The 24,578-nt window shown below is 39.2% G+C and overlaps 1 protein-coding gene across 8 annotated transcripts in view; it reads right to left on the bottom strand.

The window, feature by feature from the left end:
- SLC44A1 (solute carrier family 44 member 1) overlaps positions 1-24,578 on the bottom strand; it is a 171,142-nt gene that overhangs the window by 123,821 nt on the left and 22,743 nt on the right. For 5 of the 8 annotated variants that reach the window (XR_004959488.1, XM_036260914.1, XM_036260913.1 and 2 more), the window contains exons 1-2: positions 21,860-21,964; positions 3,801-3,890 (exon numbers count right to left, since the gene is read on the bottom strand). Coding sequence is in view for 7 of the 8 variants with exons in the window: in XM_036260914.1 (XP_036116807.1) it covers positions 3,801-3,890; positions 21,860-21,949 (180 nt within the window). In the remaining variant the exon portion in view is untranslated. Of the gene's footprint in view, positions 1-3,800; positions 3,891-15,201; positions 15,268-21,859; positions 21,965-24,578 lie in introns of those variants that run through there. The other 3 variants (XM_036260915.1, XM_036260909.1, XM_036260911.1) reach the window with 2 other exon arrangements.

Raw genomic sequence — 24,578 nt, forward strand, 5'->3', positions numbered from 1 at the left:
GCTCAAAACCCTTCAGAGGTTTATCAGTGCCTACAACAGGTGGGTCTCAACCCTGGCTGAGCATTAGAATCACAGAGATTAAATCAGAGTCACTGAGGTAGGGCCCAGGAACCAGTACTTTTTAAAAGATCCCAGCTGATTGGGTTGAAAACCATTTTTTACTACTTTAATGAAAAAATAAACATCCAGAAGTAAACATGCTACACGTAATTTTTTAGAGCAGGGTAAGCATATGTCCAATAATTTCAACATACTGATGAAAGTTCATGAGGATGGTGATAGCTCCCAAGAAGGCCGATAAAAATTTACTTCGAAAAATACCCAACGTTCTAGACAGTTCAAGGCATGGAAAAACCCTAAAAGTAAGGGGAGAAATGAAAGAGAAGTACAAATATTTATGAAAAAAAAATGAACATGTATAAATAAAAATACTTAACGGAGAAGATGAGTGAAAGATGATAAGATTTTAAAATATTTCAGAGTTGGAGCGTAGTCATCACGGAGTGAGCAAAGAGCTGCAAGTAAGGTAGTGAAGAAAGACATGGTTTGAATATTAGATGACCAAGAAAGAAGTCTCTACAGGAAGCAGCTGCTGGGCCTCAATGTGAAAAGAAGGTAGGCAGAAAGTTCCAGGTCCTACTCTATCTTTGCCATTTATCACCATCAGTATATTCTTAGACAAGCTAATATTTAGCCTCACTATACCTGGTCTGTAAACTGGGGATAAAACCTATCTCAGGATAATTGGGAGAATTTAATGAGATAAATACATCCATGAAAGCCTGGAGCATAAGTTAATTCTCAATGTTTGTTAACTGTTCTCTTTAAAGTAATAACAGAATGAAATCCAAAAGAAGAAAAAAAAAAAACTTGAAAAAACATATAAAATAAATATTCAGAAGACAAACTTGGAATTACTGTTTTGCCAGAAGGGTGGGCAACAGAACTTAGAGATTTTTCCAATTTCACATGGTAAAATTTGATGTTAGCTCAACTCCATGAAGATAGTAATCCATTAAAAGAATCATTCCAAAACAAATAACTCTATGTATGCCTGCATTTAAAAGTACACACAGTGGCCCACCAGTGTGGCTCAGCGGTTGAGCGTCGACCCATGCACAAGGAGGTCACCGGATCAATTCCTGGTCAGGGCACATGCCCAGGTTGTGGGCCTGATCCCCAGTGGGGGGCAGGCAGGAGGCGGCCAATTGATGTTCTCTCTCATCGATGTTTCCATCTCTCTCTCCTCTTCCTTCCTATGTCTCTAAAATCAATAAAGAAAAAAAGAAAAGTACACACAGTGGGTCTTAATTTTCATCGCATTAAAGTCAACATTGCATTAAACCATTTCAGTAAACAAATAGCTCCTTACTCTCAAGTCCCAAGGCAGCCAATTAACATTCATGATTGCACGTTCCTGAACTTTTTATTTTAGCACAGAAAATCAAAAGCACCTTGGGTGGCAGGTATATGTTTTTACAAAGGGTGGCAGGTACATGTTTTTACAAACATAATTTTGAAAGGTCAGCTGCTATTTGTCCCAGAGTCAAATTCAAGGGTAGTGAGAGGCTGGGGACTAATTCTGTTCGCAGAGACTCTTTCCACAGTCTCCATGCATATTCATGTATGCTGCACATTTCGGTTGCCACTCCATTAAACTAAGTAGACTCTTGAACACTATCTTGTAAGTCCTATGTTCGGAAATTGTATTTTGACTATTCTAAATATCCTAAGTTTGCTGAAATAGAGCTGTCTATTATCTTTAAAATGAATACTCCTTGGCCTGGCTGGTGTGGCTCAGTGGTTGGACGTCAACCCATGCACCAAGAGGTCGTCAATTCAATTCCCGGTCAGGGTACAGGCCCAGGCTGTGGGCCCAATCCCCAGTGGGGGGCATGCAGGAGGCACCCAATCCTTCTCTCGCATCGATGTTTCTATCTCTCTCTCTAAAAAATCAATAAAGAAAAAAAAAAATTAAATGAATATTCCTTTCAGGAGGCAACCAATCAAATGTCTCTCTCACACTGATGTTTCTCTCCCCACCCCGCCACCCCTGCTCTATCTGAAAATAAATGGAAAAATACCCTCGGGTGAGAATTTTTAAAATAACAATAAATAAAATAAAATAAAATGAATACTCTTTATTTTGTGGGATTTATTATATCTCATTAAAATTTACTACTTTCTTTTTCTTGGTTCAAGGGGCAGAACTGGTACCTACAATTAGGCCTAGTAGCCACGATTAGGGTTTTTCTGTGATTCTCACATGGCATTTGAGAGGTGGGTAGTTACAGAGAGACACAGAATAAAATTTTCCTGAAGAACCTCTATAAAAGGCATGGAGAAGTGGGGGTTAAAATACTACACATAAGAGTAGAAAGGCTGCCTGAGGTAGCATAATTGTGTTTTGAGTCATAAAGACTCTGAAAGAGAGCAATTCTGTGTGCACAGTCCCCTGGGGAAGCAGGAACCTGGCGGCAGAAGGAGCGCCGGCTTGAAGTGATGAGACTGGGGCTCTGCTCCCAGCTCTGCCATTAACTAGCAGTGCGGCCTTGGCGTGGCCACATCCACCTCTGGATCTGATGTTCTGAATTTGCAAAACGAGGGTGACAGACCAGATGAGGATTTCCAAGTCTTTTCTAGCTCTAAACATCAGTTAGCCCTATCACAGCTGTTTCCTACCTTTTTTCCAGCCCAGCACACAGGCAGTGACTCTAAAGTCCCTGAAGTCTATACCAGAAACGACTGCAGGGCAGGGTCGGTTTGCAACCTTGGATAAGGACACTCCCAACCTTTGTACCAGGGACTCTGCTCCTGCAACATCTATACCCAACTGAGAGATGCCATTCATGATAGTAGACACAGCAGGCAGCAGGGGCCTGGAGTGGACAGAAGGAGGAAGAAGCAGTGAGCAAACAGCTGCCGCCCCCCAATCTAGGAAGAACTTTAAAAAATGTCAAAACTGGAAGCACTGTAGATACCACCTAGCAAAACCTCTAATTTTCTACAAAGGAACATTGAGTGCCTGAGAGGAAATCTGGCACAAAAATAACCATCAGGTTTGTGTAACTGGGTTGGATAAATACTTAGGATCCTTGACTCCATGGTCAGTGTTCTGCTCTCCACCCCATCAAGATCAGAGTTCACAGAAATTTATGTCAAATGATCTGGCTTTCTGCCCTGGCCAGGTGGCTCAGTTTGTTGGAGCGTCGTCACATGCACCAAAAGGTTGCAGGTTCAATCCCTGGTCAGGGCAACTGATTGATGTTTCTTTCTCTTCCGCTCTCTCTAAAAATCAATAACAACAGGTGAGGATTAAAAAAAATGATCTGGCTTTTTGAAATGATCACTAGTCATATAGTTCCACCTGCTCCTTAAATTTTGATGTTTTTTTAATTGATTTTTAGAGAGAGAGAGGAAGGAAAAGAGAGAGAGAGAAACACTGCTTTGTTGCTCCACTTATTTATGCATTCATTGGTTGTTTCTTATATGTGCCCTGATCAGGGATCAAACCTACAACCTTGGCATATCAGGATGACATTCCAATCAACTTTGCTTCTCAGCCAGTTTTTCTGTATTTCTTATATATATATATTCATATTCGAGGGATACCAGATAGTACCAGTAAATAGTATGGCAGAAAAATAACTTGCTTCTGTGGTATCCTATGACCTCCAGTTATATAAGCAATTCAGGAGGAATAAAAAAAATAAATAAATAACAACCTCCCTCTTTAACCAACTCCGCATCACTCCCTTGGATCATGAGTTCAGGTTCTGGTCATCTGTGAGTTTCCTTACCATCCCAATGCAGAAGAGGATAAAAAGCAGCAGCCATGGTATGTCTGTGCAGCTACGATCCTCCAGTGGCTTCCATTCTCGTTTGGAGCTCTAATTGAAAATATAAAATAAGGAAATGGTAAATGTTAAATTTAATTAAAATTAGGAAAGCACAAACCTACCATTTATACCTAGATCCCTTATTTTTCTTTTAAAAAAGAAGTTTTTATTGATTTTAGAAAGAGAGGAAGCAAAAAGGAAAGGGGGGAGGGGGAGAGAAACATTGATTGGTTGCTTCCCATATGAGCACTGACTGGAATCAACCGGTGACCTTTTGGTAAATCAGATGAATCTCAATCAACTGAGCCACACTAGCCAGGGCCCTAGATCCCTTCTTCGCCTGATAAGTTTCTACTGAATCTTAAGACGTAACTTCATTATCTGTCACCTTTCTGTAAAGGTTACTCTCATTCCCACCCCTCTTCCTGGCCAGGCAGAGTACTGTTATCAATGCTCTTCTGTTACCTCTAGCGGACTATGAGCATGCTGAACTGTTATTTGCTGAGCTGTGTCCCCAGCAGATCATGAGCTTCGCAAGGGAAGAGACCACTTCTCATTCCTCAGCATCTAACACAGTGCCTGAGTGTCCAAGATAGGTACTCAGTATGGGGTTTATTAGTTTTTTTTATCCCCACCCGAGGATACTTTTCCACTTTGAGGACATTTTTCCACTTTTGTTCAGATACAGTGGGCGGGAGAGAGAGGAAGAGCGAGACAGAAACATCAATGTGAAAGGGACACATCGAGTGGCTGCCTTCCGCACGACCCCAACCAGGGCCAGGGATGAATCGCAACCGAGGTACGTGCCCTTAGCCAGAATCGAACCTGCGACTCATTGGTCCGTGGGCCAACACTCTAACTGCTGAACCAAACCAGCCAGGGCTCAGTATGGGGTTTTTAATATGACTAAAACAAGTGAACACATTCTGCCCACTTTAGTCTTAGTGGTAACTTTTTCTTAGTGTGCCCAGATGCTAGATTTGAAAATTTAGAATGTGCTTTCTATATGTTCTTTCCTAGGAAGGAAGCCCATTAAAATGAATTCCTATTCAGAGGTAGATTTCTTCTAAGTCTTATAAAATTCAAGGGAGAAAAAACTAAATTAAGACAACTTTGCAGACAGATCTGGGCAACTCTGAAATCACCATCCATAAATTTTCAATCTGTTTCTGGAAAATGTCAAGAGTTTCTATTTCAAACACAGAGCTGCCTAACTAAAGAACCAGAGACATTCTAAAAGTTAATTTGCAAAGTATTAGCTTGGAATTCTGATTATACTTTTTTCTTTCTATTTATTTTTTCTCCATTTTATTTTATTTATTTATCTCTACTGTTGACAGCATTACAGATGTCCCTTCTTTTCCCCCCATTAACCCCCTCCTCCCCACTCCCGACTCCCACCCCTGCCTTCACCACATTATTGTCTATGTCCACTGGTCTTGCATATATGTATACAAGTTCTTTGGTTTATCAACCAAGGATACGGACATGTTCAGAGGGAAGAAGGATGACAGAGAGAGAGAGACATCAATGTGAGAGAGAAACATCGATCGGCTGCCTCTCACACATGCCCCAACCAGGAGTTGACCCACAACCCAGGCATATGCCCTGATTGGGAATTGAACCCACAACTTTTTGATGTACAGGAAGACACTCCAACCAACTGAGCCACCCAGCCAGGGCTTATATTTTTTTTCTTATAGCAACTGTCTTAGGTTCTCAAATCAGCTCACAGATTACTTTTACCTAGAATGTAACTGAAAGAACACTCTTGAGCTCTCTAACGAACAAAAATCCCTGCGTCTCATACCCTTTCTTGGAAGCAGTAAGTGGAAAAGGGAGATAGAAAGTCACCTTGGAACACCTACAGGAAAAGCTCCTGCAAAAAAAAGGTTGAGGCCTCCATTGGCTTCTAGGACAAGGTCCAGGAAGCCACCTGGGGAAGGCTTGTCAGTAGGAAGAAGCCCAAGAGTAAGGGGCTGGAGATAAGCAAGCCCTCGAGTGTAATTAGAAGTCAGAGTGCAAGAGTTGGAGACCGGTCCTCCACCAGGTGTGCTTAGCTCTCCCTCCCTCTAAAAACACTAGTTTTTAATTAGGTACCCTTTGCTAACTTGATGAAAGCTACGGATGCATTTCTTGGGAAGTAAGCATTTATTTTCTTAATTTTCATAAATATTTTGGGAATTTAGACTCCAGGTTAAGAAACTCAACCTTAAAATACCTACCTGTCAATACTGAGGGCAGAGAATTTGAGCTCCAACCACTTCTTCCTGATCCCTTAAGTGCTAACTAGACAAATGCCTTTTCCTTGTTTAGTGCCTTACATGGTCAAATTGTTCAACAACAAAAAAAACACCACCCTTGATAGCAGGCTCCCAGACACCCACACAGGAAAACAAAAGAACACCAGTCATGGAAAAAAACCTTACCCCAAGACTCTCGCGTTGAAAGCCAAGAGTGAGTAGGCAGTTTTTTCCCCGAGGAATGTAACACTATGGCAAATGGATTAGAGACTCTGTTCTCTCCCTGGCTCTGTCATTAGTCAGCTGTGTGACTTCAGATAAATTGCTTCATAGCTCTGGGTGGCAGGAAGGAATTAGATTGGATCTTGTAGGTTCCCTCCAACTCTAAACTCCAGTCTGAGATCAGGAATGCAATTTTGTGAAAATTTTTGTTATGACAAAAAAAACTGCAAAAATAATCTGACATTATTCCTGTGTTATTCAAATAAGAATGCCTACATTATGGGCTGTGTTTTGGATGACGTTGCTTACAGTATGAATAAAGAATGTTTCTTTGTATTAAACAATTTCAATCTTGAATAATACCCATTACAGTAAAATTACTTAGAAACACAGAATTTGGACACCTCTTTGAAATGCATAATATTTACTCAAAGGTAATTTCCAGAGCAACAGCTACTTTAAAATACTGTATTTATCTTAACAAACAGTATGTATGGGGGGGGGGGGCTCAGATTGATTTCTTTTTTTTTTTTGTTCAGGTAGAGTGGGAGGGAGAGAGAGGAACAGAGAGAGAGAAACATCGATGTGAAGGGACACATCGAGTGGTTGCCACCCGCACAACCGACCAGGGCCGGGGACAAACTGCAACCGAGGTACGTGCCCTTAGCGGGAACCGAACCCGGGTCTCTCAGGACCGCAAGCCGACACTCTAACCGCTGAGCCAAACCGGCCAGGGCTCAGATTGATTTCTTTATCCACAACTATTTTCTTAATATTTTTACCTCAAACCAACATTTGGTTTTCAATACTTTAATAATTTTCATCTATAACGAAGAAAGTGGGACTTCAGCCTTGACCAGAAAAAGCACCAAGATTCAACATCACAGCAATTCAATTCAACTTACTGTGGGCCACTTCTGGGCCAAATCCACAGAAAACCTTTCAGTGCGGATGAGAAATGGAGAGGGGAGAGGGGTTCCATAGAAAAGACTGTGACAGAGGACAAGGTGAGTGTAAGAACACAAAGGAGGGGCGGGAACCCGCACTCAGAGAAAGAAAAGCTTCTCAGAGCAGAGGCAGCTTACTTCATAGGGCTGCTCTGAGGATTAAATGTGAGCACCTGTCACTAATTCTTGGCTAGTAGAGTCTTATTCATAAATATTATTCACTTTTCAGTTAGCCTTCTCCCTATTTTTAAACTATCCTTCTATGAGGTGGACCTTTCCCGTAAAAGGGATAAAAAGCATATAAAACTTGCCTTTCCCCTTGTGTTTACACAAAATTTGACTTAATGGTGGCAAATTTCATTTTAGCTACTGTTCTAATGCTATCAGTTAGATCACTACTAACGAGGCACTATACCCAAAGCTTTACATACATTATGTATTCTACCTTCAAAACAGCTCTCTGATGTAGGTGGCAGCCCTATTTCACAGATACAGAAAGTCAGGCTCAAAGGTTAAATGATCAGCCCAAGACTTCACAGCTGTGCAACCAGAATTTGAACCCAAGTCTGATTGTGAAGCCAAATCTGATGAGAATATCATTCATTTGCACAAGGCAGTAAAAAGCAAAACCTCCATTTTTTTTCTCACATTGCAAAATTTGGGGGCTTATCCAATAATTTGTAATCCTACAGGCACAGGCAAAGAAAGTGAGATGTTTTATGAACCATAAAATTTCTCAAACAAGTCAGGAAACCCAACAGTTGAAAAATTTTAATGATTCTTTAACAAATTTAACCAAATGGCAACTGGATTTAATGCTACCTTTTCTTAAAATCCACACATACCTAGCAAAAGTAAAATGTTTTGCAAACACATTTTTAAATGTGATTTGTACCCCTTTCTCAGATTCTACATGAGATTAATACAGGCTGTCAATAAATAATAGGTTCTGTTAGCTTCACAGAATCCTACAATTTAGGAACTAAACAGGACTAAAGTAATGACACAGTCCAAGCCTTTCAATGACAGCCACTAAGCCTGGGGACAGGGAAAGAAGAGACTTACCCAAAGAACCTCATTTGATCCTCAAAACAATTCTGTTAGTTATTATTATATATCCCCCCTTTTTTACTTTCTAAAAGATAAAACCCAGGTTCAGAGAAAATAAGTGGAGAATGTATTTCTGAAGCCTGAGTCCTCAAACTCTGGTAAAAAGATGGAAATTGTGAGAGTTAAGGAAATGTTGAAATAAAAAACATGATAACAGAGACAAAGAATGCATGGTCAGGCTCATCAGTAGACTAAACACAGCCAAGGACAGAATCGATAACTCAAGGATAGGTCAATAGAAATTATCCAAAGTGAAACACAAAGCAAAAAAAGTAAAAATTTAAAATCCAGAACAGAGCATCCAAGAATTAAAGGACAATGCCAAATCATTTAATATATGTGCAATTAGAATTCCGAAGGAGAAGATAGAATGGGGCAGAAGGAATATTAGATAAAATAATGACTGAGAATTTTCCAAAATAATAAAATAAATCAAAGTACAGACCCAAGAAGCTCAGAGAAAATCCCAAGAAGGATTAATATAAACAGGATTAGCACACATGCATGAAACAGAGTGTGCACACACACACATGCACTCACATGCACACGCAAACACGCACGCATACACACACACACACACACACACACACCTTACAAATATTATATCCAAAATGTTGAATCAAAGATAAAGAGATCAACTTGATGGCAGCAAAAGGGGAGAAAAGATACATTACGTACAGAGACACAAAAATTAAGCACACTTCTTGTCAGAAACTATACAAAGCAAAACAAACAAACAAACATGGAATGACCTCTTTCAATTACTGAAAGAATTAAAAACAAAACAAAACACTATTCACCCAGAATCCCATACCCAGAGAAAATGTCTCTCAGAAATGAAGACTTTTTCAGACAAACAAAACCTAAGAGTATTTATAAGCAGCAAACCAAAGTTACAAAAAATGTTTAAAGAAAGTTCTTCACACAGAAAGAATATGATACCAGCCGATCTTAGATGCATACAAAAAAATAAAAAATTCTAAAAATAAATGCAACGAAGGTTTAAATTTTTCCACAATAGTTTTTTAATTTTAAAAGGGTGTAAATATGTATGTTTATAATGACATTCACATTACACGATGTTAATAATGTAGAAGGCAGAATTATAATTTTTAATATAGTAATAGAGTATACAAAACAAAAAATTCTAAGTCAGACCACAACTGACATCTACCTCATGTTTGTCTTATATTCATATCCTAAAGTTAGGGAAGAAGAATGTTTCGTTAATATCTTCACTACATTTTGAAAAATGTAGCATCTTTCTACATTTTGCACATCACAGATGAAAACAAACAAAAGAACTCCTGTAATATCTCTTTGTACAGGCAATTATGTGGTGGACTCCACATTCACTGTGAGCCCTGAGAGCTAAACCTAGGCCCTTCCAAGTGAGTTTGATATGCTCTACTGTGGGTATGTATTTTTTAGGAAATAAAACTGTAAAAAGTTTATCCTATATTTCCATGTCATTTCTAAGGAAGCTACAGTTGCTGAGTAAACGTATTTGTATGATAATAACACACAGTTTTGACAAGTTTTGTAAGTGATTTGTTAAAACCAATTAGGTGAGATCAGGTATCACTGAGGGGCATCAAGTAAGAGGGCAGGCAGGGCGGCCCAAGGCAGGGAGCAATCTGATCAGAAAAGGTCTAACAGATGTGAATCCAGTTCACAGAAATGGACAGGGCAGCAAGAATTAGGAAGGCAGAAAAAGATCAGAGAGGCAATAGCAATAATCCGGACTTAAGATAAAAAGAATCAACTGGGTCTCAAATATGGAAGTAGGGTCCAATATCCAGTTGGTCAGAAGATACACAAGTGATATCTAAAGGGAAGGACAGCCTGGCCATTGTGGCTCAGTGGACTGAGAGTGGGCCCATGGACTGAGAGGTCCCGGTTCCATGCTTGGTCAGACCACATGCCTGGGTTGTGGGCTCAATCCCTGTGGGTGGAGTGAAGGAAGCAGCTGATCTATGTGTTTATCTCACATCAATGTTTCTATCTCTCTCTAAAAAAATCAATAACAAAAATATATATATTTAAAAATAAAGGCAAGGACAATGCTCCCTGTCCTCTTTTTATACTGAGGTGTGTGCATGACTTTCTCCTCATTAAGACAGAGCTACAAAGCTTCCCTAAAGATCCAGAGTAATGTAATAACGGTATTCCCTAATGCTATGAATCTTTCCTTGATACACCAGATTTTTATAGCCATGGTTTGACAATATTGAAAAATGTACTACAAAATGGTGACGGTCAATTAAACTAAGAAGTTACTTGGTTTTCAAAGAATGCTCTTCAGATAAGACCCATTGGTTCTTCGAGCAAATACTGACACAGTTTTGACAAACTGTGCACTACACAAAGTACCTGAGATTCTAAGCGAGGTAAAGAGAGCCCTTGCTGTCACTGAACTCTGGTTAAGCAAGACAGCCCAAGTAGAGATGTGTAAAAGTACTGAAGAAATAGACACGGGGAACTGTTCAGCAAATATTTGTGAGATTTGTTAAAATTACTTCATAAATTTCTAAAGCAAACACTGAAAAACAATCCTTTGGTATCTAAAGTAGAATGTGTTTTGCCCTGGAGCAAGTAGAAGGAAGGAAATAGTAAAGATCACAGCAGAAATAAATAACATAGAGACAAAAAAAAAAAAAAAAAACCCAATTCAAAGGATCAATGAAACAAAGAGCTGGTTTTTCGAAAAGATAAACAAGATTGATGGACCCTTAGCTAGACTCACCAAGAAACAAAGAGAGAGGACTCAAATAAACAAAATAAAAAATGAAAGAGGAAAAGTAACAACTGACACCACAGAAATACAAAGGATCGTTAACAAATGCTATAAACAATTATATGGCAACAAAATCAACAATCCAAGTGAAATGGACAAATTTCTAGAAACAACAGTCTCCCAAAACTGGACAGGGAAGAAATAGAAAACTTGAACAGACCAACAACAACTAAGAAAATTGAAGATGTAATCAAGACTCTCCCAGCAAACAAAAGCCCAGGCCCAGACGGCTTCACGGGGGAGTTTTACTGAATATTCAAAGAAGAACTAACACCCATTCTCTTCAAACTATTTCAAAAAATTCAAGAAGAAGGAAGACTTCCAAACTCATTTTATGAGGCAGCATAATTCTAATTCAAAACCAGAAAAAGACACTACAAACAAAGAAAACGATAGGCCAATATCCCAGATGAACATAAATGCCAAAATCCTTAACAAAATACTAGCAAATCGGAACCAGCAATACATCAAAAAAATTTATTCACCATAACCAACTGGGATTCATCCCAGAGATGCAAGGCTGGTACAATATTCGCAAATCAATAAATGTAATACACCACATAAACAAAATGAAAGATAAAAACCACACGATCATATCAATAGATGCTGAAAAAACATTTGACAAAAATCCAGCACCCATTTCTGATAAAAATTCTGAGCAATGTGGGAATAGAGGCATCATATCTCGACATAATAAAGGCCATATATGAAAGACCTACAGCCAAGATCATACTCAATGGGCAAAACTAAAAGCATTTCCCTTAAGAACAAGAACAAGCCCTGGCCAGTTTGGCTCAGCGGTTAGAGCGTCGACCTGCGGTCCAGAGAGACCCGGGTTCGGTTCCCGCTAAGGGCATGTACTTCGGTTGCAGTTTTTCCCCGGCCCTGGTTGGGTTGTGTGGGTGGCAGCCACTCGATGTGTCCCTTCCACGTCGATGTTTCTCTCTCTCTCTCTCACTCTCACTCTATCTGAACAAAAAAGAAAAAAAATGTCCTCAGGTGAGGATATAAAAAAAAAAAAAAAGAACAGGAACAAGACAGGGATGCTCACTTTCACCACTCTTATTTAACATAGTACTGGAAGTCTTAGCCACAGCAATCAGACATGAGGAAAAAATAAAAGGGATCCAAATTGGAAAGGAGGAAGTGAAACTGTCATTATTCGCAGATGACATGATATTGTATATAGAAAACCCTAAAGACTCCATCAAAAATCTACTAGACTTAATAAATGAATTTGGCAAAGTAGCAGGATACAAAATTAACATCAATAAATCAACAGCATTCTTATACACCAATGATGAACTCACAGAAAGAGAAACTAAAAAACAATCCCGCCCTGGCCGGTTTGGCTCAGTGGTTGGAGTGTCGGCCTGCGGTAGAGAGAGACCCGGGTTCGGTTCCCGCTAAGGGCACGTACCTCGGTTGCAGTTTGTCCCCTGCCCTGGTCGGTCGTGCGGGTGGCAGCCACTTGATGTGTCCCTTCACATCGATGTTTCCCTCTCTCTCTCTTCCTCTCTCTCCCTCCCGCTCTATCTGAACAAAAAATGGAAAAATGTCCTCGGGTGAGGATAAAAAAAACCAAAAAACAATCCCATTTATCATCACGGCAAAAAAATTAAGATACCTAGGAATAAACTTAACCAAAAAAGTAAAGGACCTACTTGCAGAAAACTACAGGACATTGAAAAAAAGAAATAGAGGAAGATATAAAAAAAGTGGAAGCACATATCTTGTTCATGGATTGGAAGAATTAACATCATTAAAATGTCCATACTACCCAATGCAATCCCCATCAAAATATCAATGACATACTTCACAGAACTAGACAAAATACTTCAAAAGTTAATATGGAACCAAAAAAGACCTAGAATAGCCACAGCAATCTTGAAAAAGAATGACAAAGTTAGGTGGGATCACAATACTGGCTATCAGGTTATACTACAAAGCTAGTGTAATCAAAACAGCCTGGTACTGGCACAAGAACAGGCATATAGACCAATGGAATAGAACAGAGAACCCGGAAATTGACCCAAGACATTATGTTCAATTAATATTTGACAAAGGTGGCAAGAGCATACAATGAAGTAAAGACAGTCTCTTTAATAAATGGTGTTGGGAAAATTGGACAGCTACATGTAAAAAAATGGAACTAGACTATCAACTTACACCATACACAAGAATAAACTCAAAATGGATAAAAGACTTAAATGTGACTCGTGAATCCATAAAAATTCTAGAAGAAAATGTAGGCAACAAAATTTCAGACATCATATGCAGCAGAATTTTCACTGATACATCACCTAAGGCAACAGAAACAAAGGAAAAAGTGAACACATGGGACTACATCAAACTAAAAAGCTTCTGCACAGCAAAAGAAATAACCATCAAAATGGAAAGGGAACCCACTGTATGGGAGAGCATAATTGCCAATGATATATCAGATAAGGGGTTAATTTCCAATATATATAGAGTGCTCATACAGCTCAACAAAAGGAAGACAAAGAACCCAATTAAAAAATGGGCAGATGAACTAAATAGACACCCGTCCAAACAGGACATACAAATGGTTAAGAGATATATGAAGAAATGCTCAACATCACTAATCATCAGAGAGATGCAAATTAAAACAACAATGAGGTATCACCTCACACCTGTTAGAATGGCTGCCATCAACAAATCATCAGATAACAAGTGTTGGAGAGGGTGTGGAGAAAAGGGGAGTCTAGTACACTGCTGGTGGGAATGCAGACTGGTACAGCCACTATGGAAAACACTATGGTGTTACCTGAAAAAATTAAAAATTGAATTGCCATTTAACCCAATGATCCCACTTCTAGGAATATACCCTAAGAAGCCTGAAACACCAATCAGAAAGAATATATGTACCCCCATGTTTATAGTAGCACTATTTACAATAGCTACGATCTGGAAACAGCCTAAATGTCCATTAGTATACAAATGGATAAAAAAGCTGTGGTACATATACGCAATGGAGTATTATGCAGCAGTAAGGAAGAAAGATATCTTATCCGTTGAGACAACATGGAGGGACCTGGAGAGTATTATCCTAAGCGAAACAAGCCAAGCAGAGAAAGCCAAATATCATATGCTCTCACTTATATGTGGAATATAATGAACATAACAGTCTGAGGAACAGGGTAGATCCAGATACGTGGACATAGGGACAGACTGACAACCCTCAGAAGAGGGGGGGTGGGGTGGGAAGAGATAAATCATAGAACTTACATGCATGTATGCATAACCAACGGACATGGACAACAAAGCTGGGGACAGGTTGCGGGGGATGGGAAGGAGGGTGTCAATGGGGAAAAAAGAAACATCTGTAACAAAAATAAATTAATAGAAAATAAGATAAATAAATTAAAAAATAATAATAATAAAAAAGAATTATCCCACTCAGAAATGCTTAGTAGTAAACAAACAGAACATTTGGTTGGGTTAAAAAAAACCCACTGATGCCCTAGCCGGTTTGGCTCAGCGGTTGGAGCGTCGGCCTGCGGTACAGAGAGACCCGGGTTCGGTTCCCGCTAAGGGCACGTACCTTGGTTGCAGTTTGTCCCCGGCCCTGGTTGGTCGTGCGGGTGGCAACTACTCGATGTGTCCCTTTCACGTCGATGTTTCTCTCTCTCTCTTCCTCTCTCTCCCTCCCGCTCTGTCTGAACAAAAAATGCAAAAGTGTCCTCGGGTGAGGATTAAAAAAAAAAAAAAAAAAAAAAACCCACTGAAAACAAAAATCAACCATTTCTCACATCATATTCTTTAAAATTTCTTTACACTGAAGATGTTATGGCTGCTGCAGTTAGGAAGGGAGGGGCCTTTCAGTCTTGGAGAACAGGAAATAATAGCTTCCTTTGTTTTCTGACCAAATGAGCAAGGGCTATATTTACTGAGCTACTAGAGCTGCATTTTCATGTTGAAGTCATTGGTGAGACTCCTACTAACACTGAGTTAAGTACTACCTGGTCACATACATCTAGAGTTGCTACAGCTTGGAACTGCTGATGGGCTAAACGACTTACAGGCTGCCTTGTCATTTCCCCAGAGTAAGCCAGAGAACTGCATTCTCCTCCATTTAAGGCGACAATAAGTGGCAACCGGAGGCTGGTCCAGAACAGAACTGGTGTACAGGCAGTGTTAAAAGAAAGGAAAAAAAAAAAGTCGAGTCCAACAGCATAGCATTTAGGCCAGAAATTCACAACTATAGCTCTACTCACAATTCTGTGTTTTTCAGTTTGCAAGTATTCATTACTAATAATTAGGTATTGAAGCTTAGAAACGAAAGCAGAATCAAGATTATCCTCGATACATGCTTTGACTCCTACAGGCCAGGAACAAAGGACAGTTACACTGGTTGGCTAGGAATGACAACCTGGAGCCTACCTCTAATGACAAGCATACAATGTCATCCTCGTGTGTGCCTCGTCTCTGCCATACAGAGTCGTGCAGCCTTTGCCAGGTTCCAGTGAAAAGCCAAACTCTGCATATGAAGGCCAAAACAAGCTGAGACGTGGCCTCTCACCCAGCAGATTCCCAGAATGGATCCTTGGAGAGCGTGCATTAAATTGTTGAATAATCAAATTCCCTCTCCCTTTTTTTTTTTACAGTCTCTACTTCCTGGGTAAACCAACTTACTCCAAAACAGTCTCACGGTTCCAGTTGTTTCTATTGTCCCAATTACTGCTTGACGCACTCAGAAAGCCTCTAAAGTAGTCATTGAATGCATCTCCAAAGTCACTGCTTACATAGATATTTGTGATTTAAGTACAAACATGGCAAACACTGGCCTATCTGTGAGGACTTTATTTTGTTCACACCCATCTGTTTTACACAAAAACCTGCAGTATTAAAGACAAATAGTCATATACTCCAAATCCTCAAAGCTCCCTCCAAGGACATACTGCTTCATTAAATTCCCCAATATGCTTTTATTTGTGTGGAGTAGTAACAAAAGAATAAAAGAGCTGATGTGTATCATTTTTGCCACAATTTTCAATAGAGTGAGCAGACCTGATGAAGTTGGGTAGCAATAAAACATGGAGGCTTTCAGCTTTCTGTTCCTAAGCACCTGCAAATAAAGTCTTGTAATAGGATTTTGAAAGACATTGCCTGTCCTTTGGGAAGCCCTGTCAAGGATTTGGAGTACGAAACTACTTACAGTGACTATACCTAATCCGTTTCATTTGTTAAGCCTGGTGATGGCAATTCGTATTTGAAAGGGAAAAATAAAAGCATGGTTTTAGAAGGAAATTAAAGGTAATAAGATATATTGAGTGGAAAAATACGGGCATCTGTGTGTCCAACTGCCTTTCTTAGTTCATGAACTTCATGCTAAATCACAAACATTCATCGTTTAAGGAAAAAGGGGAAATGACACCTAGAGCTGCTCTGTGAGTTATGTATTTATACAGCAATAGAAAGATCATGGGGAGATTCTTGCCAGTGTCTTCCCTCTTCCTGTAACTGCCTCAAAAATAATCATTGTGGGCCTGTTAGAAAGACATCCTTACATCAGATGTCTCAGTGACTGTCTTTCTTGCACAAAGCACATGATAATTACTAGGCAGAGGCGAAGTTCATCCTGTTGTACAACCGAGCTAATAGCATGTTTTACCTCCATCATCAATGAAACACGATTAAAATTATGTAGGCCAAGATTTGTCTGCAATCCTCAAACAATATTTCTAACTTGTCTTTCTTCTGAATCAGTGGTAATATTTTTTATTTTAAATTACTATCTTTTTTAATTATACAGTTTTATGGGCTCCGTCCCCACCCCCCACCTCCCGTCACATCCTACAAGGGTCAGAATTTCAAGTACTTGAAGACCCAAAGGACAGACTGATGGGAGCAAAGCTCTTTGTACCTCCTACTGCTACAGTACAGACATTTTCAGATTACTAAAGATGTACTGACTTTTCTTGCTATGCCGTAACCATTTTTTTAAAAGCAGGAATTCAGCCCTGGTAGGTTTGGCTCAGAGGTTGGAGCACTGGCCCAGGAAACAGAGTCACAGGTTCGATTCCTGTCAAGGGCACGTACCTCGGTTGAGGTTCGTCCTTGGCCCTGGTCAGGGTGGTGTGGGAGGCAACCAATCAATGTGTCTCTCTCACATTAATGTTTCTCTCTTGCCCTCTCCCACTCTGCATGAAGATATTTGGGGAAAAAAATGTCCTTGGGTGAGGATTAAATAAATAAGTAAAACCAGGAATTGGTAGGTACTCAAAATAGAATTCTTATTCCAATCTTGCCTCCTTTCCATGATGGAACAGGTGAAAATGGGTTTATGAAGACTATACTAACTTATGGAGAAGAACATGAAGATTATACTGATCATAACACAGCTAATGAGTGGTGCATTTAATAAATTCATGTTTTAAATCAAAGTCAGATAGTGTCTTCGCCAATGAAGATGTTTTAGCCTGCAGCAATCTTGCACAGAAACAAATATATGTTCAGTTCTGTAGCAGTGTCTAAGAACTCTTAATTGACCAAATTTCCATTATAGTTTTAAAAATAATTTAGGAACTCCCTCCCAACCCCCAAATATGGATTAGATTTCCTTCCTTTGTGTTCCTATAGCACACAATGCATACACAACCATCAATTCACATTGTAATTATTTGCTTCCCCAGTAGCTTATGAACTTCTTGAGAGTAAAGACAATGTGTCTGTTTTTCACTTAAATCAGGGATCAGCAGGCATTTAAAATCCTTCAAGTGAAAGCCTATTCCATGCAAAACAATGTGTACAGAATCTTCCCCGATGTAGTTAAACGTAGGTCCATTGCTCCCACCTTACTCCCTCCTTGAAGGCAGAGCTTTGTTGTAGATGAACAGTGTCTAACACATAGTAGGCTCTTGGTAAGTTAATTTAATAAGAGAATGAACAAGGCTAGGTCCTTACAATCAGAACAAACCTCCTTCCTGCCTCCCCTGCATGAGATCATTTCCCTAAAAAGCATTCTATTAAATCAAAGGTTAACTCCTTTCCCCAGAGATAGTAAATAGTATGGCATTTCCCACAGATGTTTGTTAATAGGTTCTACAAGAAAAATAAATTCCAGATTTAAATAAGTTTTGGATATGCTGATTAACAAAGTCATTTGAGCAGGACTTGTTTGAGACCTATTGTGAGACTCTCCAAAACCCCTTTGGTCATACAGACAGTGGGAGACATGAACAATAACAGTGTCAACTTTGTTCATGGTACATTTTGAGAGACCAGAGCAGAGGGGCTTTATGGTTAGGATGATGTTCCCACTGTCAGAAGTAAAGGCTGGCAAAACCAGGTAGGACTACGCTGAAACTGAAAGCAATGCAAATTGGTTGGACACTTTAGGAAAGTAATTTGGTGATATATTTCAAACACCCAAGGAAATAATCTAAAACATCCCAATAGCTGCATGTGAGATGTTCAATACATTGCAATTAGGAGAAAAAATTCGAAATGAACTATCCAGTCATACAGATTAAATATGAAAATAAAATATTAAGTAACATTAGTTATAAAGACTTTGCATAGTAACATACAAAAATGACTATGATAAAAAGTTGTGTTTAAAACAACACGGTACGAAATTGTATCTATGTTCTGGTCATACAACTATGTGAAACAGTATAAGCAAATGTACAAACACCGGAAAGGGATAGTACACTTTTTAAATAGTTTGACTTATAATGCATTTGCCTCATTTTGGTTTCCAATAATGCTATTTAATTATGGAAGAAATAACAAAGAAAGAGAAATACTGGGTCTCATTTTTTTCCTACCTCCTCAGTATAATGTCTATAAAGAGATATGGTTTCAACACCAGCTAGGTGATGCTATCTGAGTCTTACTGACAGGAAATCAGAACACTTCAAACTTTACTAGAAAGCTGTCTACTGAGGATCACCTCGGCAGGAGCAAGATTTCTCCTGAGGAGCGCAGGAGAACTGGCAACGTCAGAGAGTAACACGCTGGAGTCAACATTAGAGGGTAATACGCTGCTGTGGAGAGAGGGAGGAACACACCGCTGAGTTCGAATCCCAGCTCCTCTTCTCGATGGGAGTATGGTCAGCTGTCCGGATCTGCCCACTTGCATGGTGAAGATGACCATCCCTATACCATGCGCTCTTGTTTTCAGAATTAAATGATTTTAAGTAAAGCTCCAAGCTAGGATCAGGCTCTAAACCCTTGTCAGTTAACATAGTTACCACTGTCAGATTTTCCCAATGGGCTATGGGGGAAAATCTTCCCTAAGAAGCATCTTAAAAAGTGAATTCTTACAAATACTCATCTTAAAACACTTTAGAATTGCTCTCATATTATATACGTTCTAAAAAATGTGCCTGAAAAGTGAAAAATGAGTTGTTAAGGAACTACAGCCAGGAGTGTATGCTAGTACACAGTTGTACAGGGAACTGGCAACAAAAGCAATAGTCCTTGTCAAGTGGTAATACTGTAAGCTTAAAATTCTAAAGAGAGTTGAAGGAAACTTCAACTAAAACCCATACTCAACCAAACTATTAAAAAAATCCATTCACTCAATAAAGAATTATTACCACATGAAAGGAACTATGTTGGAATCTAGGAGATTCAGTTACTTTACTTTCACCTTTCTACTGTTCTCTTGCTCATGTTCCTCATCTCTGAATTCCACCTTTTCCCTTCTCTTTTATAAACACATCATTTATTTGAGTTCATTATTAAGGTTGGTGAAATGGTGGACACACATGTGCATATTTATTGAAGGTGGAGAAAAGGCATGGATCAACCTTCATTAAGTAGCTCCACAAATCAATCTTAGTGACTTCTAAGTGAGGCGCGCACAACTCAATGACTATGCAACACTAAATGCAGACTATATTCCATGTACCAGACACTTTACCTATACTAATTCATTTAGTTTTCACAATAAGCCTATGCTGTTGATGCTATTAATAGTCCCATTTCATGGATGAGGAAACTGAGGCAAAGAGGGGTTGAGTAACTTGCCCAAGTAACACAGCCAAAAAGTACTAAAGCAGAGATGTGAAGCAGGTAGTTGGGCTCCAGAACCTGTGACCAGTCTGCTCTGCTTTTGCTGTGGTTAACACACCCTGTGTGGACACTGTGGACTGACATATGTAGATGAGAGGAGGAGCAATCAGAAAATGAGAGGCATGAGAATTACAGCAAAAACACTCTAGTGTACTCTGTGCATTTATTTATCTGGATTTATTTACATGGTTAATATTTTTTCTTACAGTGAAATTACAGGCCATAACCAAGAATAGCATATTATTAACATAGTGTATATTTTGATTTCAAAGATAATTTCCAAATGTTCAACTACTATTGCTGATATCTGAAAAGAACACCTGCAGTGATATTTAACAGGTAGAAACAAACTGATATTTCCTCCCAACCTTCTATAACTTCCATCTATATTTCATACAACACTTGTTTGGATTTCAAAAAGAGTAATAATAATACATAAAGTGCTACTTTGCTGTTAAGAAATTATGTACAAATGCCCATCAACTGATGACTGGATAAACACAATGTGGTATATCCCTATCATGGAACACACATTTTGGAATAAAAAGGAATGAAGGAATGATACACACTACAATCTGGAGGAACTTCAAAAACACTGAGTCAAAGAAGCCAGACACAAAAGACCACATGTAATTCTATTTATATAAAATGTCTAGAATAGACAAATCTACAGACAGGGTAAGTATATTAGTGTTTGCCTAGGGTTGGATGAGAGTTGAAGGGAAATGGAAAATGACTGCTAGTAGGTATGAGATTTCTTTAGGGGGGATGATAAAAATGTTCTATAATTGATTGGGGTGATTGTTACACAACTGTGTGAATATACTAAAAACCAATGTACACGTTACATGCATGGACAGCATGGTATGTGAATTCTGTCTCTCTCTCTCTCTATATATATATATATATATATCTCAACTTTATATACACACACACACACACACACACATATATATAAATAAATCACACAAAACACTTAAAAGGGCTCCACCTTGTCCAATTCACATGTGGAGTTCCACTGAATTCAGGGCAGACTCCATGTGAACACTCCTTTTTTTAATGTAAACTTTTTATATTGAAATAATTTGTTACAGAAAAGTTGAAAGAGGAGTCAGAGTTCGCATACACTCTTCACCCAGCTTCCCTGAATTCTGCTGTCTTTCATAATCGTAGTACTGCACATGGACCCTTTTAACATAGCTATACTATGTATACAACAAAATAAGAGCAGAATAGTTTTAACTAAGGTAAAGAGTTGAGTGATAAAGAAATTTGATGGGAGAAAGCATTTTCCTGAGAAACCAGATGTTACAAGAATTACTAGGTAAAGCGCTGATTTTCACAGAATAGTTCAATCCCTCTGTAGGCAGTACAGAGGATAAGAGGGGAAGAAAAAAAAAAGGTTGCAGAGAACAAAAATAAAAGATAAAATAGGTCAAAGTAGAGGCAGAAAAGTCATCTTAAAGAGACCAGAGGATATACCTGCTGAGGCAAAACTAGACTGTGGTATAAACACAGCTACAGAAAGAATGTTTGTCAGAAAAAAGGGACTGGACAGGGCAGTATATACACAGCTACTATTTATTTAGCACCTATTAGGTGCCAAGATCTGTACTTGGCCATTTACATTAAAAAATAAGTCTGAGAGATACGCACTGATACTGCCCTTCCAAACTGTCTTGGGAAGGGGTGCCAGGGCAGCAGACTCGACTGCTGAACAGACAAGTCAAATGTCGCTGCTCCCATGAGTCATCGGCCTACTCCGCTTCATCTGATTCCAAGTCATTAGGCAACTTCCTGATTTTCCTCTGGCTGGATGACTGGAGAGCCACACAAAAGTAAAGCAACAGAGCAAAAGAGGTTCTTGCATGTGCAGAGTCTGCGTGAATACATAGAAACTAAGCTGTTAACAACTGTCATCTCACGAAATGGAATCACAAAGAACTTTCTACTTACACACTTCCATATTTGGATTGGATTTAAAAAACAAAACAAAACACATAACCATACTACTTTTCTATTGGAAATAAATATGATAAATCTTTTTTTGTTGTTGAAAGTATTATAGATGTTGCCATCTCCCCTCCACCCGATTGCAATAAATCTGAGTAATAATTTGGCCTTACCTTAATACTAGCTAATTTGACAAAAATTTTCTTGTCTGTATGTCAGTTTAATAAATTAGCCTCCTGAGTTGACACATGTCTTAGGACTTTGGTTTATATGAATCTACTATTAACAGAAGCATGTACTGGCAAAATTAAGTTTCTGAGTCTCCAAAGCCCTAGGGCTTGGTGATTTCTAAGATATATGACACTAGATAAAGCCTCCTGGCAGCCATCAGCTGGGCGTCCTTGGTAACACCTGAACCACACCGAGTATTCTGCATTAAAATGTACAAGCAAAAATATTAAGGAGATATAACTTAAAACCTTTCCAGAGAACTTCTCCCAGCATTTCAGCATAATTTATAAATAGGCAACTCCTGGACCTACAGACTGGCCTTAGCCAGCTAGTTTGGAAGCAAAGAAGTTGGTTCTATACCACCACCAATTAACTCTCTCCCTGCCCATGAACACATTAGAACCACCGAGGAAGCCCTAGGAACATGAGAGTCCTGGGATTAGCCTGGCCCTAGAATCTGGGTCCTAAGTCCAATTACACTCTCTTCCCCAGCCCGAGGTTTAAAGTCTGATGTCAGTGTACCCTGTAGTATGGGCCACAGAATGATGCCAAAATTTATGCATTAGTTAACCAACTGGCCCTCAGCCACCTCAAAATATGACCAATTGGTTATCCCCAAATGACTGCTGGGTCTGAGACAACCTATATTATCACAAAGCCCCCAAATTCTACTTCTTGGTAAATCCAACTACTAAAAATCAAGGCATCAAGCATTTAAGTCTGAAATAGAAAAGAATAATACAGGGGATTCAAGCATCAAATTGACAGTTTGGTTTAGGAGACTATTCCAGTCCCTTTCAACCCTGAATTACAATGGTTCCACTATCAGAGAAGGTTTTCAGGAGAAGCTAAATTAATAAAGCCAGCTAAAGTTCTAAAGTGATTACAGAAAACTCATACAGAAAGACAAGAATCACGCAAATAAGCGAGCAGGAACCGTGAATCATCAAATTAATAGCCCTGTAAATGACAGATACTAAATCTGCTCTTTTAAAAAGTCAACCAAGAAAAATGATTGTTAACGGACCAACCTTGAATAAATGTTCTAAAAGCATGAGCATCTGTAAATCTCCACGCCCAATGAGTCATTAAAACATCCCACTCATAAGAAACCATTCTGGTCCATCCCCAAAGCCAAGGCTCAGGCTTGTGCAGGTCTTGTTTACATCTTGCTGGTCTATATCCAATTCTGACAACCTATCTTTCCCACCAGGCAGTCCTCTATATCTGTTAACACCACTTTCCTCATATCGTAACATTAATCTTCATTAGTGCCCTAAACGTAACTAATATCCCTATCCCAGCCTATACCATTGGTTCTTTCTGTACTGCCCAAAGTAATGATTCTCAAAATTTACAGGCTTCAAAGAACTATACAATTTCTAATAATATTGCTCCCATATTCAGAAAGTCTTCACTTCTCTGCAATCCAATAAAATACCTCTTTCTTTGCACAAAGTAAACCTTATAAAAAACAAATCTTCTATTAGAACTACAGTTATGATCACAAAAAACAACCCATTCTAAGATGGTACATGTAAGATTGGTTTACCAAATGACCCGCTACTCTACTATGGAATAAAAGTACATGCCCCTAATGGACTCCCCACATCCAACCACCATGGTACAGGACCCCAAGGCTCCATACCTTGAAACTTTCCTTCCTGATAAAACCATGAAACATCTCATCCCTGGCCACGATGAAAACACATCCCTGGCTTCGTGGTCTGTTACAAAGTATCACTTGGGTTACCTTATCATTGTCTAGACTCTAGACACAAGAAGTCATATTTTTGCATATCATTCCTGCCCCCATGATTGATCTTTCTCGTGATCATACTTATGAACACTATCATAGACAGCAATTTAACAGTATCAAAAGGAAAATAAAAAGTAGAGATGAGAATATAAATATGCAGAGACAGAGGAAGACAACAAAACACACACACCACTGCCAAGAGTATCATGGGCTTTGGATGAAGAAACCAAGGGAGAAACATCCTCTGTTCTGGTCTACCTGGTTTTTTGCTAAGCATTTGCCTAGCAACACCTCTCCCCTTAGTCCTCAGACATTGGATGATTTGGCCCCAAGGGGGTTGCTCCCAGGGTAGGCCCCAGCCACCTTACAGGGCTCTTTCCACCCCAGAGACCTTTATAGGTCCAGTATCCTTGTGCTGGTACAGGTCCAGCT

Source organism: Molossus molossus, unplaced genomic scaffold (assembly GCF_014108415.1).
Source record: "Molossus molossus isolate mMolMol1 unplaced genomic scaffold, mMolMol1.p scaffold_m16_p_14, whole genome shotgun sequence".
NCBI classification, from domain to species: Eukaryota; Metazoa; Chordata; class Mammalia; order Chiroptera; family Molossidae; genus Molossus; species Molossus molossus.